General features: G+C 35.5%; 1 protein-coding gene across 1 annotated transcript in view; it reads right to left on the bottom strand.

Moving 5' to 3' along the window:
• LOC128659728 (aldehyde oxidase 1-like) overlaps window positions 1-27,437 on the bottom strand; it is a 561,780-nt gene that overhangs the window by 362,246 nt on the left and 172,097 nt on the right. Inside the window, 2 exon segments of the mRNA XM_053713310.1 lie at window positions 20,695-20,827; window positions 21,841-21,935. Of these exon segments, the coding sequence (XP_053569285.1) occupies window positions 20,695-20,827; window positions 21,841-21,935 (228 nt within the window).

The raw sequence follows: 27,437 nt of genomic DNA on the forward strand, positions 1-27,437 counted from the left end.
CGGTGCGGTTCGGTCGGCAGATTAGGGGTTAATAAGTGTAGGTAAGGTAGCGGCGACGTTGGGGGGGCAGATTAGGGGTTAATAAATATTATGTAGGTGTCGGCGATGTTAGGGGCAGCAGATTAGGGGTACATAGGGATAATGTAGCTGGCGGCAGTGTACGGAGCGGCAGATTAGGGGTTAAAATTTTTTAATAGAGTGGCGGCGGTGTGGGGGGCTCGGTTTAGGGGTACATAGGTAGTTTATGGGTGTTAATGTACTTTAGAGCACAGTAGTTAAGAGCTTTATAAACCGGCGTTAGCCCAGAAAGCTCTTAACTACTGACTTTTTTCTGCGGCTGGAGTTTTGTCGTTAGATTTCTAACGCTCACTTCAGCCACGACTCTAAATACCGGCGTTAGAAAGATCCCATTGAAAAGATAGGATACGCAAATGGCGTAGGGGGATCTGCGGTATGGAAAAGTCGCGGCTGTAAAGTGAGCGTTAGACCCTTTCCTGACTGACTCTAAATACCAGAGGGCGGTAAAAACCAGCGTTAGGACCCTCTAACGCTGGTTTTGACGGCTACTGCCCAACTCTAAATCTAGCTGTTAGGGTTTATTTTACAGGTAAGTATTTAGTTTTAAATAGAAATCATTTATTAAAGTATAGTGTAGTGTTAGGTGTAATTGTAACTTAGGTTAGGATTTATTTTACAGGTAAATTTGTCTTTATTTTAGCTAGGTAGCTATTAAATAGTTAATAACTATTTAATAGCTATTGTACCTAGTTAAAATAAATTGAAAGATGCCTGTAAAATAAAAATAAATCATAAGATAGCTACAATATAATTATTATTTATATTGTAGCTATATTAGGGTTTATTTTATAGGTAAGTATTTAGTTTTAAATAGGATTCATTTAGTTAATAATAGAAATATTATTTAGATTTATTTAATTAATATTTAAGTTGGGGGGGGGTGTTAGGTTTAGTGTTAGACTTAGGTTTAGGGGTTAATAAATTTATTACAGTGGCGGCGGTGTAGGGGGGGCAGGATAGGGGTTAATAAATTTATTATAGGTGGCGACGGTGTAGGGGGGGCAGGATAGGGGTTAATAAGTTTAATATAGGTTGCAGCGGGGTCCGGGAGCGGCGGTTTAGGGGTTAAACTATTTATTTAGTTGCGGCGGGGTCCGGGATCAGCAGGATAGGGGTTAATAACTTTATTATAGGTGGCGACGGTATAGGGGGGGCAGGATAGGGGTTACTAGGTATAATGTCCGGGCGGCGGTGTCCGGGAGCGGCGGTTTAGGGGTTAATACATTTATAAGCATTGCGGCGGTGTCCGGGAGCGGCGGTTTAGGGGTTAATACATTTATAAGAGTTGCGGCGGGGTCTAGGAGCGGCGGTTTAGGGGTTAGTAACTTTATTGAGTTGCGGGGGGCTCCGGGGGCGCCGGTATAGGGGGTAGAATAGTGTAGTTAGTGTGAGTGCTTAGTGACAGGGGTAGCAATAAAGCTGTCAAAAAGCCGAAGAGAAACAAGATCGGATGAGTGATAACTCTCACAGTCCGCTGCTCATCGCCCCGTACTTGGTGCGTGGCTTTTTGACAGATTTATTGATAACTTAGGCGAAATTTTGCAGGTCCGCTGCGGCGATGGTAGGCGAGCTTAGGCGGGCGTATTGAACCGGCGAAGGCAGGTAAATTAGACGCGTTGATAACTACCCCCTATAATATGGTCATGATAGGCCTGTAAAAAGTGTTTTAAAGGAATGGGGAGGGTGTATTTATGGACATTTGAGCCAAGGGTCATTCAAGCAAAAAACAAAAGATCAAAATATTACAGAGATAAGACTGAGGTATTACAAGGGGTGAAATAAAACCATTAAACAAATAAATAGACAGATATGTGGGCCAGAGCTACTTAAACTAACTTAACATAATAGAAACCAATCCCATAGGGGGCGCTTCCTAAAAACCAAAAACTATAAAAATCACTATAACCTAAAAAGAGAATCTAGTACAATATACATAAAGGCGAGCTATAACAAAGACTCCTGATATGCGAACATAATAAAGTCAAATTAACGCATTCTAAAGTCAGTAGTTATGAGTTTTACACTACAAAGCCGTAGCATAAAACTCATAACTAAACTTCTAAATGCAATCAGCCAATAGGATTGAACTTCAATCCTATTGACTGATCCAATCAGCCAATAGGATTGAGCTTGCATTCTATTGGCTGTTCCAATCAGCTTAGGATTTTTTAGTTAGCATTTTATTTGGGGGGTTGGTTGTGTGGGTGGTGGGTTTTATTGTTTGGGGGTTGTTTGTATTCTTTTTACAGGTAAAAGAGCTGATTTCTTTGGGGCAATTCCCCGCAAAAGGCCCTTTTAAGGGCTATTGGTTGTTTAGTTTAGGCTAGGGTTTTTTTTATTTTGTGGAGGCTTTTTTATTTTGATAGGGCTGTTAGATTAGGTGTAATTAGTTTAAATATCTTGTAATTTGTTTTTTATTTTGTGTAATTTAGTGGGGTTTTTTTTGTAATTTAGGTAATTGTATTTAATTTAGTTAATTGTATTTAATTTAGGTAATTTATTTAATTGTAGTGTAAGGTTAGGTGTTAGTGTAACTCAGGTTAGGTTTTATTTTACATGTAAATTTGTATTTGTTTTAGCTAGGTAGTTAGTAAATAGTTAATAACTATTTAGTAACTATTCTACCTAGTTAAAATAAATACAAACTTGCCTGTAAAATAAAAATAAACCCTAAGCTAGCTACAATGTAACTATTAGTTATATTGTAGCTAGCTTAGGGTTTATTTTATAGGTAAGTATTTAGTTTTAAATAGGAATTATTTAGTTATTAATAGGTTTTATTTAGATTTATTTTAATTATATTTAAGTTAGGGGGTGTTAGGTTTAGACTTAGGTTTAGGGGTTAATAACTTTAGTATTGTGGAGGCGATATTGGGGGCGGCAGATTAGGGGTTACTAAATGTAGGTAGGTGGCGGCGATGTTAGGGACAGCAGATTAAGGGTTAATAATATTTAACTAGTGTTTGCGATGCGGGAGTGCTGCAGTTTAGGGGTTAATATGTTTATTATAGTGGCGGCGATGTCCGGAGAGGCAGATTAGGGGTTAATCATTTTATTTTAGTGTTTGCGATGCGGGGGGGCCTCGGTTTAGGGGTTAATAGGTAGTTTATGGGTGTTAGTGTACTTTTTAGCAGTTTAGTTATGAGTTTTATGCTACGGCTTTGTAGTGTAAAACTCATAACTACTGACTTTAGAATGCGTTACGAATCTTGCGGGATAGGCTGTACCGCTCACTTTTTGGCCTAAAAAAAAGCTTGTAATTCCGGTGCAATGGAAGTCTCATTGAAAAAAGACTTTACGCAAATTGGGTAGGTTAATTTGTGGTACGGCCAAAAAAGTGTGCGGGACAGCTGTACCTACAAGACTCGTAATAGCAGCAGTAGTGGAAAAGCAGCCTTATGAGCCGTAACGCTGCTTTTTTACTCATAACACAAAGCTCGTAATCTAGCCAACTGCTTGTTCAATTAGTTTGATTAAAGGGAAAGGAAAGTCAAAATTAAACTTGCATGATTCAGATAGAGCATGTCATTTTAAGACACTTTTAAATTCACTTCTATTTTTAAATGTGCTTCGTTCTTTTAGTATCCCTAAAAATGAATACGCACATATTATACACTAGTGGGAGCTGCTGCTAATTGGTGCCTGCACACATTTGTCTCTTGTCATTGGCTAAATAGATATTTTCAGCTTCCTGTCAGTAGTGCAATGCTGTCCCTTCAGCAATGGATAACAAGAGAATGATAAAATTTGATAATAAAATTAAATTAGAAAATTGTTTAAAATTGTATGTTCAATCGGAATCGTAAAAGAAAATTTTGGGGTTTACTATCCCTTTACGCTCTCATGCTGTATTCACAGCTTATCTCTAACTACCAGCAAACTTAATACTGTTGATTGCAAATATGGCTTACAGATCATGTATACTGAGTTAAGTACACCCTGCTCCTTATTAACTGCATTATTCCTAGTTTGACTCTAAACTTCTGATAGAGTTAAAGGAATATAATACTGCAAACATATATCTATACTTAAAGGGACAGTTTACTCAAACATTTTCTCCCCTTTAATTTGTTCCCAATGATCCACTTTACCTGCTGGAGTGTATTAAATTGTTTATAAGTATTTCCATTAGCCTTATATTGGCATTTGAAATAGTTTATTTAGCCTTTGGTATCCCCACCCATCCTGAAAGTTTTTGCCTTAAGGCCAAGTTGTGTTAACACAGCCAGTAGAAGAAATTACACTCCTAGTGGGTTATAGAAGAGATAAGGTAATACAATGTTAATTTTCTATTGTTCTCTCCAAGTATTGGTGATCGGTTTATGGACAGATATAAGATAAAGAAGCAGGTATATGTACACAATGTGATAAAGTAATGAGATCTAATTATACCTACAAGCTCAACCCATTTCTTTCATGTAATTAGCAAGAGTCCATGAGCTAGTGACGTATGGGATATACATTCCTACCAGGAGGGGCAAAGTTTCCCAAACCTTAAAATGCCTATAAATACACCCCTCACCACACCAACAATTCAGTTTTATAAACTTTGCCTCCCATGGAGGTGGTAAAGTAAGTTTGTGCTAGATTCTACGTTGATATGCGCTTCGCAGCAGGCTGGAGCCCGGTTTTCCTCTCAGTGTGCAGTGAATGTCAGAGGGATGTAAAGAGAGTATTGCCTATTTGAATACAATGGTCTCCTTCTACGGGATCTATTTCATAGGTTCTCTGTTATCGGTCGTAGAGATTTCTTCTCCTACCTCCCTTTTCAGATCGACGATATACTCTTATATACCATTACCTCTACTGATTCTCGTTTCAGTACTTGTTTGGCTGTCTACTATATGTAGATGAGTGTCTTAGGGTAAGTAAGTCTTATTTTTTATGACACTCTAAGCTATGGTTGGGCACTTTATATGTAAAGTTCTAAATATATGTGTTTAAACTTATATTTGCCTTGATTTAGGATAATCAGTATTCCTTATTTCAGACATTCAGTTTCATTATTTGGGATAATGCATATAAAATATTTTTTTCTCACCTTGAAAATTTTCAATTGACTTTCTCCCTGCGGGCTGTTAGGCTCGCGGGGGCAGACGCCGGAAGTTTGTTCGTTGTTACGTCATTTTTTGACGCATGTGTGTTCAGACTTTTTTTGCGCCCAAAAATGTGGGCGTCGTTTTTGGCGTCAGAGGACGTGGCGTCATACTTGGCGCCAAAAAATATGGGCGTTGTACTTGGCGCCAATAATGTGGGTGTCATACTTGGCGCCAAAAATGTGGGCGTCATACTTGTTCACTTTTTCTCACATTATTTAAGTCTCACTTTTTTGTTGCTTCTGGTCGCTAGAAGCTTGTTTATTTTGCATTTTGTCCCATTCCTGAAACTGTCATTTAAGGAATTTGATAATTTTGCTTTATATGTTGTTTTTTTCTATTACATATTGCAAGATTTTCCATTCTCTGTTCCTGGATCAGAACATGCTGAGGGATTCCTGTTGACTGAGATCAGTCCTACCAAAGCTAAGTTCATTTATTTTAAATGTTATGAATGTTTATCTTTAGCTATGGTTTGTAATAAGTTATCATGATAAACTTTTACATGCAGAATCCATTAGTATTTATGCTTTATATATTGCTATTATTTTTACTTCTTATGTACAAGATATACTTAGAAATTTATAAGAATTTTTTTCTGATTCTATTTTAAAGGCTTTGTCTGACATCCCGCCTTCTAATAAATTGTTAGGTCTTTTTCAAACTTCTTTTTTAGTTGATGAAGTTTCAAATGACCAACAACATATTGAATTATCCTTCTCTGATGGTGTTTTTTTCTCATTCAGAATTTTTCTTCATCAGATATTGACACTAACAAATCTACTTTTTTATTTTTTAATAGAGTACGTTTGTTCTTTGTTCAAAAGGTGTTGATTATTTTGAATATTGAAGTAACTAGTTCTTTGGATTTTAAAGACTAGCTAACATTTAAATTCTGCTTATTTCTCCTCTGTGATTTCTTCAGAGGTTTTTTCCAGTTCCTGATACTAGGGAATGGAATAGGCTGAGAATTTTCTTTTAGTCCTTATTTAAGGTTTTTTAAATTGTATTCTTTGCCGGCAGTTAGTTTTGAGGAAAGATTCCCCAAGTTAATGGGGTTATCTCTACTCCTGCTAAATATACTATTATTCTTATAGCAAATAGTATTTATTTTTTTCCTTCAGATGGTTGTATCTTATTTAAGGAAAATTATTTTCAGGTACTTTCTTAGACCTGTAATTTATTTGGCTGATGTTGCAATTGCTTCATCTTTCTGGTTGGATACTTTAAGATCAAGTATCAGAATTTAATTTGTTTAGTATTGTTAAAATGACAAAATCTACTACTCATTTGAGGTTCAGACTAAGTGCTATTACATTGTCTTGTTTTCTTGCATTTGTTGATTGTGCAAGTCCAGTGTGTTGACTGGTCCTTTAACTTAATTAACATGCTAATAATTTCATTTGTGTTGTCATTTTATTAAATATTTTCGCAAATGAGGTTTTAATCTATGTCTTTAGCTATTTTAGCTAGAAGAACTTTGTGATTTCAATCTTGGATTGCTAATTTGATTTCTAAAATCCATATTTCTTTTTTTCCAAGGTAATCAATTATGTGGTTCATAATTGGATTCAATTCTTTAACTGTTACTATGGGCTTCAAGATTGAGTTCTAAGACTAAAACTTTAAGCTTACAGGGAGTGCAGAATTATTAGGCAAGTTGTATTTTTGAGGATTAATTTTATTATTGAACAACAACCATGTTCTCAATGAACCCAAAAAACTCATTAATATCAAAGCTGAATATTTTTGGAAGTAGTTTTTAGTTTGTTTTTAGTTTTAGCTATTTTAGGGGGATATCTGTGTGTGCAGGTGACTATTACTGTGCATAATTATTAGGCAACTTAACAAAAAACAAATATATACCCATTTCAATTATTTATTTTTACCAGTGAAACCAATATAACATCTCAACATTCACAAATATACATTTCTGACATTCAAAAACAAAACAAAAACAAATCAGTGACCAATATAGCCACCTTTCTTTGCAAGGACACTCAAAAGCCTGCCATCCATGGATTCTGTCAGTGTTTTGATCTGTTCACCATCAACATTGCGTGCAGCAGCAACCACAGCCTCCCAGACACTGTTCAGAGAGGTGTACAGTTTTCCCTCCTTGTAAATCTCACATTTGATGATGGACCACAGGTTCTCAATGGGGTTCAGATCAGGTGAACAAGGAGGCCATGTCATTAGATTTTCTTCTTTTATACCCTTTCTTGCCAGCCACGCTGTGGAGTACTTGGACGCGTGTGATGGAGCATTGTCCTGCATGAAAATCATGTTTTTCTTGAAGGATGCAGACTTCTTCCTGTACCACTGTTTGAAGAAGGTGTCTTCCAGAAACTGGCAGTAGGACTGGGAGTTGAGCTTGACTCCATCCTCAACCCGAAAAGGCCCCACAAGCTCATCTTTGATGATACCAGCCCAAACCAGTACTCCACCTCCACCTTGCTGGCGTCTGAGTCGGACTGGAGCTCTCTGCCCTTTACCAATCCAGCCACGGGCCCATCCATCTGGCCCATCAAGACTCACTCTCATTTCATCAGTCCATAAAACCTTAGAAAAATCAGTCTTGAGATATTTCTTGGCCCAGTCTTGACGTTTCAGCTTGTGTGTCTTGTTCAGTGGTGGTCGTCTTTCAGCCTTTCTTTCCTTGGCCATGTCTCTGAGTATTGCACACCTTGTGCTTTTGGGCACTCCAGTGATGTTGCAGCTCTGAAATATGGCCAAACTGGTGGCAAGTGGCATCTTGGCAGCTGCACGCTTGACTTTTCTCAGTTCATGGGCAGTTATTTTGCGCCTTGGTTTTTCCACACGCTTCTTGCGACCCTGTTGACTATTTTGAATGAAACGCTTGATTGTTCGATGATCACGCTTCAGAAGCTTTGCTATTTTAAGAGTGCTGCATCCCTCTGCAAGATATCTCACTATTTTTTACTTTTCTGAGCCTGTCAAGTCCTTCTTTTGACCCATTTTGCCAAAGGAAAGGAAGTTGCCTAATAATTATGCACACCTGATATAGGGTGTTGATGTCATTAGACCACACCCCTTCTCATTACAGAGATGCACATCACCTAATATGCTTAATTGGTAGTAAGATTTCAAGCCTATACAGCTTGGAGTAAGACAACATGCATAAAGAGGATGATGTGGTCAAAATACTCATTTGCCTAATAATTCTGCACTCCCTGTATATTAGTTTTCTGTTCTTACTAAAGAATGGAGTCCTGAATTCTTCCCCAAGTAACATGTTTATAATTGGAAGTTTTTTTCAACATTCAATTAAGCCTTTTTAAAGTCAGCTCCCCAAATTTGCATGTAGGTGCGGTTCTTATTCCAGCTTGGCTGGTAAGGGGCAGGTTGAGACTTTTTTGAAATTTGTTTGGTTCTATTCGGTCCAAACTTCTTAGACTTTGGGTACAGAATAGGATTCAGAGTAAAACCATTTGTGAGAAGTCTTTTTTCTCTATCATATTCCAGCTATTTCAGTAAGACTAACACTTTCCTGAAGTGTATTCAGACCTATATGTTTTGGGTACTGGTGAAGCGCGGCTGGTAACCCGTTGGGGCTCAAGCGCTGCTCAGACCTGGAGTCTTCTGGGGTATTTATTCCAGTTCCATTTCTAGGAACTGGGTTTTGGGGTTTTATTCAAGACTATTCATTGTTCCAAAGATAGAAAATCTTTTTGAATTGTCATATAAGTGTACCATCTTTTAGAATGGAGTTTATATGGTCTATTCTACCTTTTTGGTCAGTGATGGCATTATTTGTTTACAATAGATACAATAAATGCATATCTTCATTATTTTATTTTCTGAGATTCTCTTTTTTTGACAAGTATTACCAATTTGTTGCTTTTCCTTCTAGTCTAGCGACAGCTCTAAGAATCTTTTCTAAGGTTCTCAGTGTTCCTTATTTGGACGGTATTGTGGTACTGGTTCAGTCTTTCATTCTGTGGAATCTCATACGATTCAACTTTTTTGTCTCTTCAAGACATGGTTAGAGGATCTTTTTATCAAAAGCTCCTTGATTCCTCACACAAGGGTCACCTTTTTTTAGGTTTCCAGATAAATTGTGTCAATATTTTTGTCTCTAACAGACAAGTGACAAGTTTATTGAGTTTCGTTTGTCGGAATTTTCAGTCTCTATTATTTCCTTCAAGTTGCTATATATGCATGGAAGTTTCAGGTTTCATGGCTGCAGCATTGGATTCGATTCCCTTTGCTCATTTAGGAAACCTTTCCAGTTTTCTTATGCTGAATAATGGTGCAGGGATTCTAGGATATCACTTTTTATATCTTTGAATCCTCATGTTAACTATCTTTGATTCGGTGGTTAAGATCACCATCATTTAGTTCTATAGGTCTCTTCGGTTCTTTCAACCTGGACCATGATCTGCAGATGTGAGTCTTTTAGGTTGGGAGGCTGTCTGAGGATCTCTGTCAGCACAAGGGGTTTGGAAATCTCAGGAGGCGATATTACCTTTTCATATTTTTGGAACTCCGTGCATTCTCAGAGTTCTTCAGTTTGGTTTCTTTTTGAAGAAGAGACGTTTATTGTTTTCAGACAGACATTGTCGCAATTGTGGCGTATGTCAATTATCAGGGTGGGACTATCAGTTCTTAGGCTGTGACAGAAATATCTTGGATATTTGCTTGGGCTAAATTCATCTCCTATCTTATTTCTGTGGTCTTTTTCCCAGGTATAGACATTGGGAAGTGGATTATCTCTGTTAATCAAGCTTTACATCCGGGAGAATGGTCTTTTCTACCCAGATATGTTTTTCAATTTTTCAGATGTGAGGGCTTCCAGTAATGGATCTGTTGTCATCTCATCTAAACAAGGAACTTCCCAGGGGCCTATTTAGGTTCGGGGATCTTCAGGCGGAAGTAGTGTATGCATTGACACTTCTTTGGAATTATTCAATCTGCCTATATTTTTTCATCTCTGGTTCTTCTTTTTAAAGTGATTTTCAAAATCATCAGAGAGCAATCTTGGTGTGGCTGGTGGCTTTAGCATGGCCACACAGGTTTTGGTATATAGTTCTTGTTCGGATGTTCAGTTGCCAATCTTGTTTACTTCCATTATAGCCATACCTTATATCTTAACTTTCATTTTTTTCATCAGGAATTCAAATTATTAATTTGATGGTATGAAAATTTAATGCTTAGTACTTAGTCATAGGAGTTTCTCAGTAAGTAATACTATGTTGCAGGCTCGTAAATCTGTGTCTAATAGGATTTATTATCGAGTTTGTAAGATTTACATCTCATGATGATCTTCTTATGAATTCTCTTGGCATTCTTTTAGAATTCCTAGGTTTCTTCTTAGGTTTTGTCTGCATGTTCCTTGAAAGGAAAAATCTCTGCTTTTCCTGTGCTGTTTCACAGTAAGAATTGCTAAATCTTTCTGATATTCTTTGTTTTGTTCAGGCTTTGGTTCGTATCAAGCCTGTCATTAAGTCAATTTCTCCTCTTTGGAGTCTTAATTTGATTCTGAAGGCTTTACAGGCTCTTCTGTTTGAGCATATGCTTTCTTTGGACATTAATTACTTTTATGGAAAGTATTGTTCTTTTTAGACATCTCTTCAACTAGAACAGTTTTAAATTATCTGTTCTTTCTTGTGAATCTCCTTGTTCTGATTTTTTATCAGGATGAGGTGGTTTTTCCTCATTTCAATTTTCACCTAAAGTTGTGAATTCTAACAACATTAGTGGAGGAATTATTGTCTTTTCATTGTGTCTTAATCCTAAGAATTCTTTGGTAAGATTCTTACATTCTTTGGATGTGGTAAGAGTTTTGAAATATTATGTTGAAGCTATTCAGATTTCAGACAGACTTCTAGTCTATTTGTTATCTTTTCTGGTTTTAGGAAAGGTTAGAAGGCTTCTGACATTTCTTTGGCATCTTGGTTAAAGCTTTTGATTCATCATGCTTATTTGGAGTCGGGTTAATCCCCGTCTCAGAGAATTACGGCTCATTCTACTAGGTAAGTTTCTACTTCCTGGGCTTTTTAAGAATGAAGCTTCTGTTGATCAGATTTGCAAAGCAATGATTTGGTCTTCTTTGCATATTTTTACTAAATTCTACCATTTTGATGTTTTCTCTTCTTAGAAGCAGATTTTGGTAGAATAGTACTTCAGGCAGCTGTTTTAGTTTGATTCTTCTGCTTATATTTCAGTTTTTTTCATTTTAAAAATTGAAACTCTTGATTTGGTAGTGGATTAATTTTTTCTGCGGAATTGGCTGTCTTTATTTTATCCCTCCCTCTCTATTGACTCTTGCGTGGAAGTTCCACATCTTGGGTATCTGCTATCCCATACGTCACTAGCTCATGGACTCTTGCTAATTACATGAAAGAAAACACAATTTATGTAAGAACTTACCTGATAAATTCATTTCTTTCATATTAGCAAGAGTCCATGAGGCCCACCCTTTTTTGTGGTGGTTAAGATTTTTTTGTATAAAGCACAATTATTCCAATTCCTTATTTTTGATGCTTTCGCTCCTTCTTATCACCCCACTTCTTGGCTATTCGTTAAACTGAATTGTGGGTGTGGTGAGGGGTGTATTTATAGGCATTTTAAGGTTTGGGAAACTTTGCCCCTCCTGGTAGGAATGTATATCCCATACGTCACTAGCTCATGGACTCTTCCTAATATCAAAGAAATGAATTTATCAGGTAAGTTCTTACATAAATTATGTTTTTATTAGGTTGTGGCTTCAAAACACAAAATCAGCTAATTCATATACACACCTTAAAAAAGCAAATCTTATACAAACTAAGTTGTTTCACAATTTAGCCTTCAGCAGTTGTGGTTCACTATATTATTAAGGAGTTTATGTTGCTATGAATGTTACATCCTGTTTAGTGTGTGAAAATAAATTATACATCTGTTTTAATCTTCTTACACGTAGTAATATAGACCAAATCTTTGCCACGCAGAAGCTTAAAGGGACATTATACACTCATTTTTTCTTTGCATAAATGTTTTGTAGATGATCTATTTATAAAGCCCATAAAGTTTGTTTTTTTTAAAAAATGTATAATTTTGCTTATTTTTAAATAACATTGCTCTGATTTTCAGACTCCTAACTAAGCCCCAAATTTTTATTTGAATACCGTCAGCTACCTTTTCCAGCTTGCTCCTGTTTGTGTAAAGGGTCTTTTCATATGCAAAAGAAGGGGGAGGGGGGGAGTGTCTTATTTCCCACTTGCAGTGGGCTTTCCAACTGCCTTTTCAACAGAGCTAAACTGAAAGCTTCTAAGTACGTTTTTAAACAGTTTTATACTGGATTTTTATATCAGTATCTGTGCATCTTATTCTTTATAGTAGTGTCTATTACATGCAGTTATATGACAAAGAGTGTATACTGTCCCTTTAAAGGGACAGTGAAGTCAAAATTAAACATTCATGATTCAGATAGAACCTGTCATTTTAAACAACTTTTCACTTGTGCATGCTCCTGATCTCACCTAGGATTACTCCTTAACAAAGGATACCAAGTGAACAAAGCAAAATAGATAATAGAATTAAATTGGAAAATTGTATAAAATTGAATTCTCTAAACAATCCATTTTTTGACTTGGCTGACCCTTTAAGATGAACCCAGTGCACATAATAACTATATTATATTTAAATGTTTCAATAAAAAAATATTATGCCCCTTTCTTGTGTCAGTTCACAGATGAATATCATAATATCACTCCATGCCACTTTGATTTGCTTTATGCTGTCCCCTTATGCTTCTTGCTTGTGCAATATGCATAACGGAACATGTTTTCCACTCAGCAAGTTACCCCAGTATAATTTTGTGCTACTTTTTGTTTTAGACTTTTAACCACAACTAGCTTTTAATGACAAATAGCACTTTTAAAGGGACAGTAAAGTCAAAATTAAACTTTTATTGCTAAGATAGATAATGCACATATAAGAAAAGTTTCATTTTATTTCTGTTATGAAATTCACTTTTTCTCTTATATTTTTTAAATACTTCTGCCATATAGAGCTTAAAGTGATGGTAAAATTCACATGTGTTAAAATCAGGGCCGGAATCTAAGCAATATTTTAGATGGACTTTAATCAATCACTTCTAATAAAGTAACTATTTTCCTCCCCACCTGGAGTACAAACTGCTGAAAAAAAGAATTAAATGTCCATTTATTTTTCTTTTCATCCCCCTGAATGTAGCTCTGTTTTAGAGGATGAAGAACAGTATTATGGGAGTTACTTAGCATTCTGGAATTTATAGTTCACTATTTCCCTCTCCATATTGTGACTCTGCAGTTCTGGACTCTAATTCCCTGCATGCATTGTACAGTGGTGGAGATTAAGCTTCCAAGAAGGCAGAACAATTTGCATGAGGTTACATCCCCTCCTCCATGCTGTGTGTGTATGTGTCCCAGGAAGGGAGTATTTTCTGACCCTCTGCAAAATGTAAATGGTTGCACGGCTATGAGCCCCTTGTATACAATGGCAGCTGGGAGTAATGTCTGACCCTTTCAACAGGTTTATATATTTATTTGTATGGTCACACCTTCTGCAGAAGTGGTACTGGGAGAAATGGATTCACTGTGCCAGTGATCTTAAACTCTGCACCATGTTTTATATATATATATAATATATATATATATATATATATATATATATATATATATTTCCACCCCCACCACTTTATTAACAGCAGAAATGAATAAGGTACTAATAATCTGCTCTGATTAACACTTTTTGTGCAGAGTCCTCCTACTAACATACTAGAATAGTTTATTGAAAGTTTTGCCAGTAGCACAAATAGAGAAATGTACATTGATGGATATCTTAGATAATCTTAGATAATGTACTGTTTAGCAGTTTTAGGCTTGTATATGTTAACGTATGATTGGTTCTTTTGTGTTTCATTTTGATTTTCTCTTTTATAACTGTATAATGCAACAAATCAAATAAGCAAAACACTAAGGGCCAAATTACAATTAGAGCTCTATTTAACGCTCCAGCTCGAGAGTTAATTGTGCTAGAAGTAAGCTTTTTGTGCTCTTCAGGTTGCGCTCGTATTATGAGTTGAAAGTAAACTGTATTCACTCGCGCACTAACCCGACAAGTGCAAAAAGCTGAAATTAGAATATCGCGTACGTGTTCACGTATTTCTCCATAGAAGTTAATGGAGAAAAAAAGTGGAAAAAACTCCACTCTAACGCAAACCCGATCGCATATTGTCATGTGTGCTAACCCGACATGAAAATATGATTATTTCACATTCCAATGTTCTTCACATACAAGAATATGTTCTATTTATTCATACATTAATATTTCTACATACTGTATATCTGATAATATTTTGGTACAATATATATAGTATCTATACCTATATCTATATATGATTATATATATAGATATATATGTGTGTGTGTATATATATATATATATATATATATATATATATATATATGTGTGTGTGTGTGTGTATGTATATATATATATATATATATATATATATATATATGTGTGTGTGTATATATATATATATATATATATATATATATATATATAGACAAGATGGTTATGCATGGCTATGCATCTTGTTTGCAGCAGCTCATAACAGCAAAAGGGTGCTCTACTAAGTACTAAATATGCTTCCTATAATAATAATAATTATAAAACTATTTTGAAACGGCAGAATTCATTTAAAGTTGAATTTGGGGAAACCACTTGAAGCATTCGTTGTGTTTGAGCTATTTCACTTGATTTGCTTGATTTGTTCATTGCAAAGAGCTGAAAGTCTGTAAATTTTGACAATAAACCTGATTGAAATGGGGGTTGAATAATTTTGATTACAACTGTATACATTCATATATATACATACATATCCATCTTTAGACATGTATATGTATTTATACATAGTAACATAGTAACATAGTAGATAAAGTTGAAAAAAGACCGAAGTCCATTGAAGACCGATGTCTATCTTAAAGCCCTTTGCAGCCTTTTTTTTCTAACACCTGAGACCTCACATCTTTGAGCCCTTATAACTTTTTTGTGCAATATTTTTTTAAAATCATTTTTATTAGATAGTGTTATGAGTATAACTGTACATTGTAATATATTTTTGATGTTTTTTTTGTGACACTTTTTTTAGTTTTGCAAAACCGTTAACCAAATCTCTGACGTTGCGATAATTATTCTAGTGTAAACCACAATTGTGCTTTTTACTTTCAACTCGTAACACCAGCGGTAAACCCAACAAGCAAAAACACCTATGATAAACCTCTTATCGATCGCACACAAATGTTTGCGCTCCACTCATAATCTGACCATAAATCAATTAATAAATTCAACTATATGCTTCTTTTTTTCCATTTATTAAGAGTCTGGATAATAACATTTTATTACATGAAAGCCAAACATTAATAAATGTGTATTAAAGTGCAGCGGATAGTGACTCCACAATTTATAGTATTCTAGTAAGCTTTTATTCCTGGGACTAGTAGCATTTTAAGATAATTTTCAACCACTTTAAAGGGCCATAAGAGTCTTGTGACTAGCGCTGCTGATTGGATCAGTGGAGGGTTCCGCTTCAAGCCAGCAGTACACCATGGGTCCCAAGAGGTACTTCTACTGTGTATTTATCCCTTTGCAGGTGTTAAACACACAGTGGAGCCTGGTTGATAGTCATAAAATCACATGTTCTAATGGATTAGAGCATATCATTATTCAACTATTATGGCCCATTAAAATGTGCACACTGCTGCCTGAGCCTACCTAGGTATGCTTTCCGTTCAGGATACCATCAGAATTTGACATAGAAGCAAATGGTATGTTTTTATTTAATTGCATGCTCTACCTGAAACAAGAACGTTTTGTAACTTTATTTATTTTACTCCTTTGAGTGCGTCCAAAAAACTTATCTCAGTCTGAATACATTTTACAAACGCAACACCTTAAATAGAAATGAGGTGAATTTTTTTTCTTCTAAAAAACACAATATACTATGGCCTCTAGTTATCAAGCCGTCTACTTACCTGCCTTCGCCGGCCCCAATACGCCTACCTAAGCTCGCCTCACTTTGCCGCCGTGGACCTGAATACATTCGCCAAAGTTATCAAAAAAGCTGTCAAAAAGCCGCGCACCAAGTACGGGGAGATGAGCAGCGGACTGTGATAGTTATCACTCATGCCGATCTCGCTGCTCTTCGGCTTTTTTCCCAGCTTTATTGATAAGCTGTCACTAAGCACCCACACTAAACTACACTGTTCTACCCCCTATACCGGCGCCCCCAACTAAATAAAGTTATTAACCCCTAAACTGCCGCTCCTAGACCCCGCTGCAACTATAATAAATGTATTAACCCCTAAACCGCCTCTCCCGGACCCCGCCGCCACCTACATAATACCTATTAACCCCTATCCTGCCCCCCTATACCGCCGCCACCTATAATAAATTTATTAACCCCTATCCTGCGGATCCCGGGACCCCGCCGCAACTAAAATAAATTGTTTAACCCCTAAACCGCCGCTCCCGGACCCCCGCCGCCACCTATATTAAACTTATTAACCCCTACTCTGCCCCCCCTACACTGCCGCCACCTATAATAAAGTTATTAACCCCTATCCTGCCCTCACTACACTGCCGCAACCTACAATAAAATTATTAACCCCCTAAACCTAAGTCTAACACTAACCCTAACACCCCCCTATCTTAAATATTAATTAAATAAATCTAAATAAATATCTCTTATTAAATTAATTATTCCTATTTAAAACTAAATATTTACCTATAAAATAAACCCTAATATAGCTACAATATTACTAATAATTATATTGTAGCTATTTTAGGATTATTTTTATTTTACAGGCAAATTTAAATTTATTTTAACTAGGTACAATAGCTATTAAATAGTTATTAACTATTTAATAGCTACCTAGATAAAATAAAGTCAAATTTAACTGTAAAATAAAAACTAACCTAAGTTTCAATTACACCTAACACCTACACTATCATAAATAAATTATTCCTATTTAAAACAAAATACTTACCTGTAAAATAAACCCTAAGATAGCTACAATGTAATTAATAATTAATCTTAGGATTTATATTTATTTTACAGGTAACTTTGTATTTATTTTAACTAGGTATAATAGCTATTAAATAGTTATTAACTATATAATAACTACCTAGCTAAAAGAAATACAAAATTAGCTGTGACAATAAATCCTAACCTAAGTTACAATTAAACCTAACACTACACTATCATTAAATAAATTAAATTAATTAATTAACTACAAGTAGCTACAATTAAATACAATTAAATAAACTAAAGTCCAAAAAATAAAAAAAACTAAGTTACAAAAAATAAAAAAATATTACAAGATTTTTAAGCTAATTACACCTAATCTAAGCCCCCTAATAAAATAACAAAGCCCCCAAAATAAAAAAATGCCCTACCCTATTCTAAATTACAAAAGTTAACAGCTCTATTACCAGCCCTTAAAAGGGCCTTTTTCATCAGCCAATCAGATTTTTCCTACCTTAAATTCTGATTGGCTGAAGAATCCTATCAGCCAATCGGAATTCGAGGGACGCCATCTTGGATGACGCCACTTAAAGAAATATCCATTCGTCGGGGTAGGCGTCATTGGAAGAGGATGGCTCTGCGTCGGCTCATTTGAAGAAGGCTCTGCTCCGGATGGATGAAGATTGAAGACGCCGCATGGATGAAAACTTCTATCGGATGGAAGACCTCTTCAGCGCCCCTTGGATGATGACTTTGGGCCGCTGCGGATGTCCTCTTCTGTTCCATCGGTGGTCGGCTGGCTGAAGACGACTCAAGGTAGGGAGATCTTCAGGGGGTTAGTGTTAGGTTTTTTTAAGGGGGGTTTGGGTGGGTTAGAGTAGGGGTATGTGGGTGGTGGGTTTTAATGTTGGGGGGGTTGTATTTTTTTTAACATGCAAAAGAGCTGATTACTTTGGGGCATGCCCTGCAAAAAGCCCTTTTAAGAGCTGGTAATAGAGCTGTTAACTTTTGTAATTTAGAATAGGGTAGGGCATTTTTTTTATTTTGGGGGGCTTTGTTATTTTTATTAGGGGGGCTTAGATTAGGTGTAATTAGCTTAAAAATCTTGTAATATTTTTTTATTTTTTTGTAACTTAGTTTTTTTTATTTTTTTGTAACTTAATTTTTTTTATTTTTTGTACTTTAGTTAGTTTATTTAATTGTATTTAATTGTAGGTATTTGTAGTTAATTAATTTAATTAATTTAATGATAGTGTAGTGTTAGGTTTAATTGTAACTTAGGTTAGGATTTATTTTACAGGTAATTTTGTATTTCTTTTAGCTAGGTCGTTATTAAATAGTTCATAACTATTTAATGACTATTGTACCTAGTTAAAATAAATACAAAGTTACCTGTAAAATAAATATAAATCCTAAGATAGCTACAATGTAATTATTAATTACATTGTAGCTATCTTAGGGTTTATTTTACAGGTAAGTATTTCGTTTTAAATAGGAATAATTTATTTAATGATAGTGTAAGTGTTAGGTGTAATTGAAACTTAGGTTAGTTTTTATTTTACAGGTAAATTTGACTTTATTTTATCTAGGTAGCTATTAAATAGTTAATAACTATTTAATAGCTATTGTACCTAGTTAAAATACATTTAAATTTGCCTGTAAAATAAAAATAAATCCTAAAATAGCTACAATATAATTATTAGTAATATTGTAGCTATATTAGGGTTTATTTTATAGGTAAGTATTTAGTTTTAAATAGGAATAATTAATTTAATAAGAGTAATATTTATTTCGATTTATTTAATTAATATTTATGAAAGGGGGTGTTAGGGGTTAGTTGTTAGACTTAAGTTTAGGGGTTAATAATTTTTATTATAGATTGCGGCGGTGTAGGGGGGGCAGGAATAGGTTAATAATTTTATTATAGGGTTGCGGCGGTGTAGGGGGGGCAGGATAGGGTTAATAAATTTATTATAGGTGGCGACGGTGTAGGGGGTGCAGATTAGGGGTGAATAAGTTTAATATAGGTGGCAACGGGGGTCCCGGTGAGCGGCGGTTAGGGGTTAACCAATTTATTTAGTTTCGGCGGGGTCCGGGATCCGCAGGATAGGGGGTTTAGTAAATTTATTATAGGTGGCAGCGGAATAGCGGGGGGCAGGATAGGGGTTAATAGGTATTATGTAGGTGGCGGGGGCGGGGTCCTGGAGCGGCGGTTTAGGGGTTAATATATTTATTATAGTTGCGGGCGGGGTCCAGGGAGTGGCGGTTTAAGGGGTTAACATATTTATTATAGTTGCGGCGGGGTCCGGGAGAGGCGGGTTTAGGGGTTAGCATGTTTAATATAGGTTGGGGGCGGTTGTAGGGGGGCAGATTAGGGGGTGTTTAGACTCGGGGTACATGTTAGGGTGTTAGTGTGTAGACAGCTCCCATAGGAATCAATGGGAAGTTGGGCAGCAGCGAACATGAACTTTCGCTATGTAAGACTCCCATTGATTCCTATAGGATCCGCCACCTCCAGGGTGGCTGATTGAAAACCAGGTACGCTGGGCCGGAAAAGTGCCGAGCGTACCTGCTAGTTTTTTGATAACTCCCAAAAGTAGTCAGATTGTGCCGAACTTGGCATTCGGAACATATGGAGTGACGTAAGAATCGATCTGTGTCAGACTGGAGTCGGCGGGTGGATCAAAGCTTATGTCACTATATTCTACTTTTGGCTGGTGTGTAGGGCTTGATATCTTAGGCGAATCAGCCTCGCCACAAATACGCTGCGGAATTCCAGCGTATTTGAGGGTTGGACAGCTTGATAACTAGAGGCCAATGTATCAATATGATTATTTTACTAGTAAGCTGCTATCCTTACAACCAAGAAACAAATGTTGAGTAAATCCCTACAAAGTAGACAGCGCTTTTTGAAATGCATGTCTACAACAAGGTATTAATTAATTGCAGTTTAATAAAATAAAGGAGGTTACAGTAAAATCCACTTTCATATGCATGACTAATGCAGCATAAATTCACAACAATACAGATAAAAAGCAATAATAAAAATACTTGCTTCACTATATGCGTGACTAAAACAATGATGAAATGCACAGTAATTAGAAGCTACAGGAGCCAAACTGCGAGAGCAGGATAGGGATAACCGGCCGAGTAACTCCTCACAAATCCCACCATGATGTGATGGTTTCTTATTTAGACTGCATTCATTACTGGACCAGGTACACAAGCCCTCAGCATTTCTTTATAAGCTTTTTATTATTCACACCCACCCTCCTGAAATTTTTTTAACCTGGCTTACAATTGCAGTTTTTATTTTTTTATTTTTTTTGTCCTCAAAAAAATGAGGTGTTGCCCCTACTGGCCCCTATGGAGGAGTTCTCACTGTAAACTGCTCTAGAGATAATAGCACTCATTCTACAAACACATACATCACACTACAAATTTGTGTATTTAAAAACTAAAACTTGGAAACAGGAAACACATTTTAGAGTCACAAATACATACCTTTTGAGAATAAGGAATGAACACAGACAATAGGACTTCATCTGACTGGAGACAGGATGCATTTTCTGTCCCTTCAAAGAAGGCAGCATTGCAAGGGATCTGCCGGACTCCTCCTGGAGACAATAAAAAGAAACTTATATTTAACAGACCAGGTTCTTGAACAAGGATTTTTATAATCTTTAAATGAACATTCCACCCAAAACTGAAATACTCATCATTGCATTTCAAGTTTGAATAGAATTTTTTTTTGCATTGCCCTTGAATTAGCAAATATGACTCTGGTAAACTTTTATTACTGTCTCAGTGAAAGCTCTACACATGCACTGAAGCATATCTAGATATGTTCTGGTGCACTGGTATTTTAAACAGTGGTCTGCTCAGAGAGCCTGTGGTGCATTGTATCAAATCAGTAATGAAAATCAGCAATAAAAAAAGAACTAATATTTTTTTAATGTTTGCACTTCTTTGTGAAAAAAGAGTTTCTTTATTGCTGTATATCACATTACAAACACATGACAGAGCAATGTTTTGGGTTAAAGGGACAGTTTACTCCAAAAATGATCCCCGTTAATTTGTTCCCAATGATCCACTTTACTTGCTGAAGTGTATTAAATTGTTTACAAGTATTTCATTTACCCTTATATTGGCATTTGTAATAGTTGATTTAGCCTGTGGTATCCCCACCTATTCTGAAAGTTTCTGGCCCTAGGTCCAAGCTATAAGATAAGATGTGTAAACACAGCCAGCAGAAGAATTTACACTCCCAGTGTGGTATAGAAGTAACAAGGAGTGATAAAATGTTAATTTTCCATTGTTCTCTCCAAGTATTAGTGATTGGTTTATGGACAGATTTAAGATAAGCACAACGTATGTAATACTGGCTTCAAAACACAAAATCATATCTTTTAATATACACAAATAAAGCCTTAAAAAGGCAAATGCTCATACATTTTATACCTCTGCAGCTCGTAAAAAAAGTAATTGGAAATACATTACAGGGTATTCAACTGTGACCTTGCCATACTGTATATGTGATAAAAACACTTACTGAAGAATTTTAATTCCATAGCGTATCATCACTGTGTAAATAAAAAGCAAATAATAATGTGTTATCATAAGATTTAATGCATTTTTACTGTTGATTACCTTTGGACAGAAAATTAAGGAGTAGCGTTGCTTGCTGCTAGTACTGGGTTTAGATCAGAGGTTGAGTGCTTGCTAATTAAATGACCACCTAAGGACTGAAAGAAATATAATATAACATTTTCCTAAAAGCAATTTTTTATGTGTACCTGAAAAAGTTTAATAATACATTGTTTTTATATATTTATTTTCAGAAAGTTATCACTGGATCTGCATACAAAATAATTTGCATAGTTTTGCAGGTTTAGGGACACACCCACAATACGACTCTTGAGTGTTATTTATCTTCTCTCCTTTGCTGTGGCCAGTTAGGGACAGTTATAAAAGACTGGAATAAATACAGATAAAATTAGCTCCTTGTGCATATCAAGCAATTACTTTAGGGGGAGTCAGGGTTCTGAATGCAATCCAGTCTCTCTGTCAAAAATTACAATTTCTGGAACAAATTAATAATGAAAGTGAATTGCAAATTGTTTTTACTATGCTTAATTTAACATTTTTGGAGAATTACATTATGAGATTACTACACAAGTTTTACCTTGTCAGGGCACCTGTGAATAGCATTAAATAACACTACATATGTATCAAAATAAATGTTGATATTTTAAGGTCAGCTAATGTTTTCCTTGACATGAGTTGTGTGGCGCTATAACCACAACAGACCAACCCCCCTTTTTCCTGATTACAGAACATCTGAGAACAAAGGATATCTGTAAAAAATCTTAGAATGACACTCATGTTTGATTGGCCCATAAATGGATTTCCTGCCCAAGATGTGTAATATAGTTACAGACCCCCTGTGAACGGTAGTCGCTCAGTCTGAAGTAATCCATTTTGAAGCACATATCTATGCTATGTGTTAAATTGTCCCATACCTGAGTTCAAATACACGAAGCTCAGACATCAGGACTCTATAAAAAATAAGTAAAAGAAGCATCTTTAACCCTGTAGTAGCTAGATGAATATAGAATCTAGATCCTAGATTCAATGTGTATTGTGAGACAAACTTTCCAATATTTAATATGTGCCTCAGACTGTCCAAATAAATTGTATACATGTGTATTTGGGGTTCTGAGAGAAACACCTAACAGTAACATAATAGATAAGTATTTGCTGAATTTAATAAGTAGCTATATAGTCAATTTAAAATGTACAATTTATTTCAAAATTAATAACATTTTAACGTTGTATCTTCCAGACAACTGAATACAAACTGGATTCTAGATATGACTAGTAGATGCTAATATATGAAATGCCTAAATATACTATTTCAGATAATGTCTGCTGTGTTAAATAAATAAGCCACACATGTAAAATTTTTAACATTACTGTATTTATATTATATGGGATAACAAAAGAAATGTGACTTTTTAACGCATCTTCTAAAATATTACAAGTAAATATCATATGTTTAGTATGAACATACTCAGGGTAAATAGTATTTATATGGTCCCATACATATTGTACACATTGTTTGCTGATACTGGAAATTCAAGTATATTTAATAAACATTTTTAAAGGTTAGAGACTAGACTGTTAGCAAAATGGATAATGCGACTGCATTTCTGGTTGTCTGCTGTCACCCAATAGTTCAAAAATGGTATTAAAACCAAAAAGGTATTTGGCTGCTCAGGGAGGGCATCTCCCAAAAAACCAATAATATGTTTCAGCTCCGAGGGGCCTATCAAATTCTTTGTGGGAATTTTTTTAAAGAAAAGGAGTGGTTATCTTTGGATAAAATCTTGCCCCACACACTAGACAAAGAACAGAATAAAAAAAGCATACTATTTTGAAAGAGAGAAACACACAGATTTGTGCTAAGTACCTCTTTACAAATTTGGGGACACTTTCTTATTATAGAAAGATAACAATATGAGGCCTGTATCCTTGCAATAGTGGATAAAACCTTCTTATATGACCTACAAGAAACTCCAGAGCTGAATTACCCACACTGGTTATTTGGTGATGTAATGCAGTTGTTCTATATTTTTAATGTTTTAAATCAAGGTATTCTAAAATTATAGCTATATCGTAGTTGTGATTTAAAAGGAGAATTTATTCTTATATTTAATATTAATTAGAGAAGCCAAGGTAGTAAGTGTACTAGTATTACATATTAATGTTTAGAAATAATTTTTTATTTTAATATCATAAGTTAATTACAGTTATTGCTATATATATATATATATATATATATATACTATATATATATTATAATATATATATATATGAATTTATTTTAAGGTGGCTGAATAAGAGATTATTTCAGCTCAGATTAATTTGCATATAAATTGGCTGTTTGCATTAATAATATATACAATTCCTAGGTGTTTTTTAATTGAAGTTATATAGAACAAATTGTGAGCTTAAATAGTTTAACTTATATTTGTCTGAAAAGTTATCTTACATTCTATTGAGATCCAGTAAGATTTGTGTGAAGTATCTTGTTATATAGTTTAACTAAGCACTGTTAAGTTAGCGGTCCATATTCTGGTATTTTATGGTGGTATTTTTAATGCGATTCATTGTAAGGTTAATTTTAGAGATATATTTTTTATAATCTGTGGTATAGAATATTATAACGGAATAAGCGTGTATAATTGATTCATAATCTAGTTTCTACATAAATATTATTCAATGTGTATATAAAGCTAACTAATCAATGAACTAAGGAATAAATATTAATTTCAATAAATATATTGTTACGTATATACATTTTATTGGTTGGCAACTGCTAAGATATTAATAAATGATATTGTAAACCTAGTATATACCGACACTGCATGGAGGCACTGCAGGAGATTATTATCTTTATCACATGATATAATATATTTGTTGTAAATAGAAATTATTATCTCGAAAAAAATATTTTTTTATAATATTTTAAAATTATTTTTTCCCCCTTGTTGGTCAAAATTGTATTAGCGTTTTAATTTAACCAAATACTAAGCCAAAATAATAATGTCTGTTACAAGAAGTGAATCAATTAAATCTGTACTCAGTGTTGAAATATGTTCCCCAAAATTACCCCTCACTAAGGGCGATGTCCTTAGAAAGGACGCTATCAGCCACATTAAAAATAGGTGTAATATTGCGGGTGATTTAAATGATTATATGGATATGCTTGCAATTAAAGCTAAAAATATTGCTATAGATAATGGAAGGTGGAATGAAAACAGTGAATTGTTCCAAGAATTATTAAAAATGAATCAATGTAATAATTTGAGAAAACAAGATGAGCTAATATTAAAATCCTGGCCCCTTGTAATATGCATTATGTCCACTTACCTTATAGAAAAGGAATTGCAATTACAGGGGCTAGAAGATGATATTCGTTAATTACGCAAATGCGAAGAGAATTTAGAAATAGCCAAAAATGAAATTGTTACATTTAAACAAGACTTTGCTGCCTTAGATAAGCATAACCGAAAATTACTAACCCAAATACAAGGCTTAAATAAACAACTCGCAGAGAGCCAGAAAGAATTTAGTGAACTAAAAAGACAATCTCGCCATAATGAAACCCCCTCTGTTAGCAATGAGGATAATGCAGGTATTTTAAAAACCCTAAAAGAATTCATGAGAAATGAACTGCAGAACATTAGGGAAGAATTCATACAAAGGACCCCTATCGGGTCAGAGGTAAACTTCCCACATAGACAGTCAACTCATTTTTTTTTTTAAATTCAAGGAACTGCTACACTTTGGAGGGGGAGGGGAGTGATAATAGTGAGTCATTGGGCAGAGGTAGCTATCCAGATAGCCTACGTAGTACTAATGTACGTAAGGGGTCTCCCCATAGTAAATATAGGGCAGATAGGGGGCGCTCCAGCCCCAAGAATAAGGTCCCTAAGAAAGCCCAAGATACAGCTAATAAGGTATATGACACCCCTAAAATAATTAATTTCTTAAGTGGTGCAATACCTACATTTTCCAACAAGGAAAGCAATTCTATAATTGACCACTTAGAGCCCTTTGAAAATGCTTTATCCATAATGAATGCTACTAGTGAGCAGTCAAACATTGAATTTCTGCCATGGGAATTTGAGGGTAAACATCAGAAGTTCTTTGCTTCACTAAAGGATATGAATATTCATTCCTGGAGTGAAACAAAACGACAGTGCAAAAAGAAGTTCGAGCAATATCGCACTAAAACCAAATAAAAAAATAGCTGTGTACGGTTTAAAATGTAGTGCCAATCAAAGCCCTATAGAATTCCTTTCTGTACTAAAAAGTGCGTACAGTATGACTGAAGACTACCCCATATTTGAAAGCTCAGAATTTGTGAATTTACGAAGCATTGCCTGCATACATCAAGCTTAATTTGGCTAGAGATTTTGATGAGCACTGCTCATTGGACTGACTGATCAAAGAGAGTACAAAGTTATACTCTATTCAGCAGTCATGAACAGGGGGGTAAAAGGGTACCAAGGCCCAGCCCCAAAATTATGACAGAAACTAGGGTGTCACCTAGCCCCCTCAATTTGGAGTCTAAAAAGAAGACTTATGCGGAGATGGCACAAGAAAACAGGCCTTCCCCACAAAGTGTTAACTCTGCCCCTCCCCCAACAGGGGCAGAGGTGCAAAGAGAATATACTCAAAATGGGGGGCATACCCAGATAAATAGTTATCCCCGTAAAAATAAATACCAAAAGTGGTGAAAATACTCTCACGGTAACCAGACACTCCCAGTAAATTGTGCTCCCCAAGATATTAACCCTGAACAAGTTGAACCCCAAAGACAACCACGTCAGAATTGAAACAATAGCTATGATTCTGAGGGAACCCAAGGATCCAGGAATCAGTACCCTGGGATATAAAAAACAATCGGTCCATGGGTAGAAATAGTTTGTCTAATCAAAAGGGCCAACTCAATTATGCACACTATTTACTAATATGAGTCAAGCTCTGAAAGCTCAGAACCCTAATAATCCTTGTTTAGGGGCACAGCCAGTGGCCAGCAGTGGGCCACAGTGACAGTCATAAATACTGCTGTATTACCTGAGAGAGAGGGGAGAGATATACCAAATGAAATTATAAATGTCAATAATGGTACTAATCCTGTTCTCTCCTTGCAGCCCAGAAACGAACAATGTTTTAGCTGTGATGGCAAGCAACCTCAGCCGGGAAGCTCTAACAAACCTCTTCCTTTGCAGTTTTCTTATTCCTACAGATGCAGTACACAGGAACCCTGTCAGCCCTATTACAGAGAAGGTAAATGGTGAGAGTGAAAATTCCTCTGCATCAGGTAACATGGCGGATTCAGGTAACTCGTGGCGATGCCCACAGATGTGTAATCATGCTAATTTTGTGAAGTGGTAGAATCTGCAGGGAGATATTATGTATTAGCTGAGCTCCAGGATTCAGTTTCCAACCCTATCATGGGATTAATTGATACTGGATCTCAGACAACTATTTTATCCCACATGAACTACACACAGCTAAATGAGCTAACACCCCACAAACCTAAACTAAAGGAATTTGATGGTTTACTAATAGGTGTTGGGGGCGATTCTCTCAAAGTTTGGGGTACGGCATAGTTAAAACTAAAGCTGGAGAACAGGGTAATAAGGCACCCTGTCATTATAGTGAATCTGCCA

Source organism: Bombina bombina, chromosome 1 (genome assembly GCF_027579735.1).
Source record: "Bombina bombina isolate aBomBom1 chromosome 1, aBomBom1.pri, whole genome shotgun sequence".
NCBI lineage: Eukaryota > Metazoa > Chordata > Amphibia > Anura > Bombinatoridae > Bombina > Bombina bombina.